General features: G+C 35.6%; 1 protein-coding gene across 1 annotated transcript in view; it reads left to right on the top strand.

Annotated features, from left to right (window-relative positions):
• The first annotated feature begins 1,759 nt into the window (after positions 1 to 1,759).
• LOC149133380 (uncharacterized) overlaps positions 1,760 to 5,000 on the top strand; it is a 21,229-nt gene continuing 17,988 nt past the window's right edge. Inside the window, exon 1 of the mRNA XM_089360630.1 lies at positions 1,760 to 1,981. Coding sequence (XP_089216756.1) covers positions 1,760 to 1,981 — 222 coding nt within the window. The remainder of the gene's footprint in view (positions 1,982 to 5,000) is intronic.

Here is a 5,000-nt window from a genome sequence, read left to right on the forward strand (position 1 = left end):
CCAAAGGTGAATTATTCAAACCCCAAAGAATTCCTCTCAACACATGGCTATGATACTCCCCCACTACTTCTGCTCAGGGTCAGAGATGCACATATCGTCAGCCACTAAGGGACATGCTCAACTGGTTAAGGTCAAGCAACTGACAGGCAAATCTGTGGTATTAAGCAGAATATTTGCTGTAACCCATCTTTTTATACCAAGACAAAACAATGTACATGATAACACTTCCAATCAATTTAGATCAGAAGCCATGAGAGCCTCTGCCCGGTACTGTATCCGGGCATTTATTATTATTATTATTATTATTATTATTATTATTATTATTATTATTATTATTATTATTATTATTATTACTATCAAGTCGGGTAACAGGGACCAATGAGGTGATAGACTTGCCCTTGAACTTTGACTTCGTCGTAACTTCATGTTTATCTACCTTCTTAGATGCACCAAGCGATGTCATTTGCAGAGTTGTATTGTTTAATATTGTTCAGAAAATCCTTTGACTGGATGGAAATGGCTTCTAGAAGATCCATAAGAGGTTGAGAAGGAGCTCGTAGTGCTGGCAATGTTACTCGAACGCCTGAGCAGCACATACGATTTGTTTCATTTGAAAATTTTAAAGCTCTACAGAAAAGACAATTTGTGTTTAGCACACCAATTTGGACAGAATTATTATTTTTATAAGAATGGGATGGATGATATCTGAAAACAGCTTCATGAGTTTTGAAGGACGAATTTGCACGTAGTCTGTTTCTGAGAGCTATTCTATTGGACCTCTGTCTAATCATTAAAACATTGATTTAATGATCCAGCATTAAGTGCTGCAACATGCATTTGCTGATCTTGAGAAAATCTCATCTAGCTACTCTCTTCAGACTCTCGTCTTCGGTTTTCTACAATCCTCCTTCCTCTATACTTGTTTCTGGAGAGATTACGTCTTTTCTTTGATGGCATATTCTTCCCAATATTGTAAACAAAAAATTATGAACATAGAAAGAAATTATACATTAATCCCTATTTTTGTAAGCAGTTGTATCCATAAAAATTTTATTTGAAGAGAGCAGAAATTGAAAGAAGAGAAAGCGAAAAGAACAGAGAAAGAAAGTGAAAGATGTATGTACGTCTATATGAAATGGACGTTTGTGTGTGTGTTTGTGTGTGTGTGTGTGTGTGTGTGCGTGTGTGTGTATGTGTGTGTCTGCGTGCGTGCTTGCGCATGTGTATGTAAGAGAGAAAGGGGTAAGAAAGAGAGATAGAGTGAGTGAGTGAAGGTGTGTGTCGCGATGATTGATGTCTTTTAAGGTACACACACATATAGAAAAAGTGACGTCATCGTATAAAATTTTTACGATAGTCGATTGATGGAAAAGATTATTGCTAAATTTTTGAAATGCAAATATATGAATGGAAATTAAGTTTAACTTGTAGCCACAACAGTACTGGATCTTTTGATACCCCATCGGTTTTGGGAAGTGTAAGGAATATATAATATATAACAGCATCTCACATAATAATAGAGATATAAGACCTGGTAGAAATAGTAGCCAAATCTCCCTCAAAACACCCTGATGTCTTAATCCAACAATTCTGCCTATTATGTAGTTTGAATGAGAAACGGTAACTAAAGAATAAGATTATTAAACCCATAGAGAGAGGAAAGAAGAGAGACAGCATAGCGACGGTTTGGGCTGACTGTCATCCTGTACTCCCCTAGCGAAATGGTATGTGCCGGCTGTCTGAGCAACTGGTTGTTTTAATGGCGGAACAAACAGGATATAAAGATTACAAAAATAGCGATTCTCACTTTGAAACTAAGGATTTTGAGAATCTTTTCATATTACGGAAAGCCCGGCTCTCTTATGTATCCATGTTTAAAATTTCAGCGCGATCGGATGAACAATACTCGAGTTATAAGCGCACAAACAGACAGACAGACTGGATTTTATATATTAAGATATATAATTTAAAAACATATAATGTTCGTATATTCATTTACTACGTGCTTTGTTTAAATTGTGCGCGCATGTGTGTGTGTGTGTGTGTGTGTGTGTGTGTGTGTGTGTGTGTGTGTGTTTGTGTGTGTGTCATCAAGTTTGTTTGATAACGAATGCGAGAAAGCTCTTCAGAAAATGTGCGTGTATGTGTGTTTGTGTGTTTGTGTGTCTGTGTTTGTCCCCCCCCCCACCGCCCAGCATCGCTTGATAACTGATGTTGGTGTGTTTACGTCCCTGTAACCTAACGGTTTGGCAAAAGAGACTGTTTTACAATGAAAAGTTCTGGGGTCGATTTGTTCGACTGAAAACAGTGCTCCAGCATGGCCGCAGCCAAATGACTGAAACAAGTAAAAGAATATACGCAATACACACACACACACACACACACACAGACGCACACACAGATGTTTGTGTCTATGTGGGTGTGCTGTGCATCTAATAATAAATGCGGATGTTTATTTATAAGTACATGAATTATGGATAGACAAACAAAGACAAAAACGCTAAGAATTTGCGAGGAAGGACGCTGCTGATAGTCACGCACGCGACCCAGACACACGGGTTTCATCGTGCCAAATATTATTGAGGTGTTCTGTAATAGTCCCAACACACAAAACCAATTTTCTGCTGCAGATATTCCTGTATCACGATTTTATTATGTTCATATCTCATACACACACACACACACACACACACACACACAAACACACACGTAAAGAGAGAGAGTAACTATCACGATGGACACGAATACCCAGATAACGAATTACCATTTGATATGGACTCACGATATTTTTATTTATACATTGTTGTTGTTGTTCTTGTTCTTTTCTTCTTCTTCTTCTTCTTCTTCTTCTTCTTCTTCTTCTTCTTCTTCTTCTTCTTCTTCTTCTTCTTCTTCTTCTTCTTCTTATTATTATTATTATTATTATTATTATTATTATTATTATTATTCAGTAGTTTTATTTTTATAACGTGCTTTCACTTCACTACCGAGCGCAGCTCTGTGTGCCTTGGGTATGTGCTGTGGTTTGCTGTGGTGCTCTTATGTTTACTGTATTGAAAGTGTTTTGCGTAGAATGTGTGCAGTACCCAGTAGTGCAATTTTCTGTATGTTATATATATTTGTAAGTCCTGGTGTTTTTGTTATGTATTTGTCTGAATATTTTTTTATTATACCTAAGGCACCTACTATGATAGGAATTGTTTCTGTTTTTAGATTCCACATTCGAGTTATCTCTATTTCCAGGTCTTTGTATTTTGAAAGTTTTTCCATTTCTTTTAGAGAAACGTTGTCGTCTGCTGGTGTTCATACATCAATTAGAAAGCATTTTTTTTCTTCATGATCTTTGACAACTATATCTGGTCTATTGGCCTTAATTTCTCTATCTGTGTATTGGCATATCCCAGAGTATGGTTGCTTTCTCGTTTTCTGTGACCTTTTCTGGCGTGTGTTTATACCATCTTTTTTCTGTTGTTATTCCATAGTGTTGGCATAGCTTCCAGTGTATATAGGTCCCAGCTCTGTCGTGTCTGTGAATATATTCCTTCTTGGCCAGGACTGGGCATATTATTATCATTATTATTATTATTATTATTATTATTATTATTATTATTATTATTATTGTAATTATATTATTTTTATTATTATTGTTCAGTAGTTTTATTTTTATAACGTGCTTTCACTTCACTACCGAGCGCAGCTCTGTGTGCCTTGGGTATGTGCTGTGGTTTGCTGTGATGCTCTTATGGTTACTGTATTGAAAGTGTTTTGCGTAGGATGTGTGCAGTGCCCAGTAGTGCAATTTTCTGTATGTTATATATATTTGTAAGTCCTGGTGTTTTTGTTATGTATTTGTCTGAATATTATTTTTATTATACCTAATGCACCTACTATGATAGGAATTGTTTCTGCTTTTAGATTCTACATTCGAATTATTATTATTATTATTATTATTATTATTATTATTATTATTATTATTATTATTATTATTATTATTATTATTATTATTATTATTATTAAGGCAGCGAGATGGCAGAATCATTTGCATATTGGACAAAATACTTAGCGGTATTTCACCCGTCAGTACGTTCTGATTTCAAATTCGGCCGAGGTCGACTTTGCCTTTTTTTCCTTTCGGGTCGATAAATTGAGTACCAGTTACGCACTGGGGTCGATGTAATCGACTGGTCCCCTCTCCCAAAATTTCAGTCCTTGTGCCTGTATTAGAAAGGATTATTATTATTATTATTATTATTATTATTATTATTATTATTATTATTATTATTATTATTATTATTATTACTAGCTCACCCCGTGCCGTCAAAAATGACGGCCAATTGTAGCATTTTATATTTGTGAAGGGTACAAAAGGTGAAAAAATCAAACAGTGCTTCAACTCTGTTTGTGTGTGTGTGTGTGTGTGTGTGTGTGTGTGTGTGTGTGTGTGTGTGTTCATTTATATGTATGAATAGCACAGTCTGTAGGGAACGCGGTTTTCTATACTCTGTCACAGCCTGCTTCCTTCTTTTTAAGTGTGTCTGTTTATATGTGTATGTGTAAATGCGTGTATGTGTGTAATTTTATTTTCTATGTATCTTTCTAAATGAACATACACAAGCATATACACTCATTCAAATATATAAATATATTTTACACAAACACACACATACACACAAGCACTCACAATCTTTTCTTTTACACGCGCACACATATACTCACACAAAGTTCAAGCGCTGTTTAATTTTCATCATCCCACTTCCATCGGTGGATCACGCCTTCCTTTCTCATTCATATGTTGTGACGGAGAAATACACAAGAGTATTATTATAGTAGATTATTATAGTAGAAGATACACGACGCTCTCTTTGCCACTTCCTCTCTCTCATTGTAATTACTTTCTCTCATTCCTTCTCAATGATGGCTATTACTCTCACTACTTCTCCTTCACTGAAATACTATTTTCTCTTTTCTCCCTTCACCATTCACTCCTACTGCGTGATTTT

This window comes from Octopus bimaculoides, chromosome 11 (assembly GCF_046866305.1).
Source record: "Octopus bimaculoides isolate indiv1 chromosome 11, ASM4686630v1, whole genome shotgun sequence".
Lineage (NCBI taxonomy): Eukaryota > Metazoa > Mollusca > Cephalopoda > Octopoda > Octopodidae > Octopus > Octopus bimaculoides.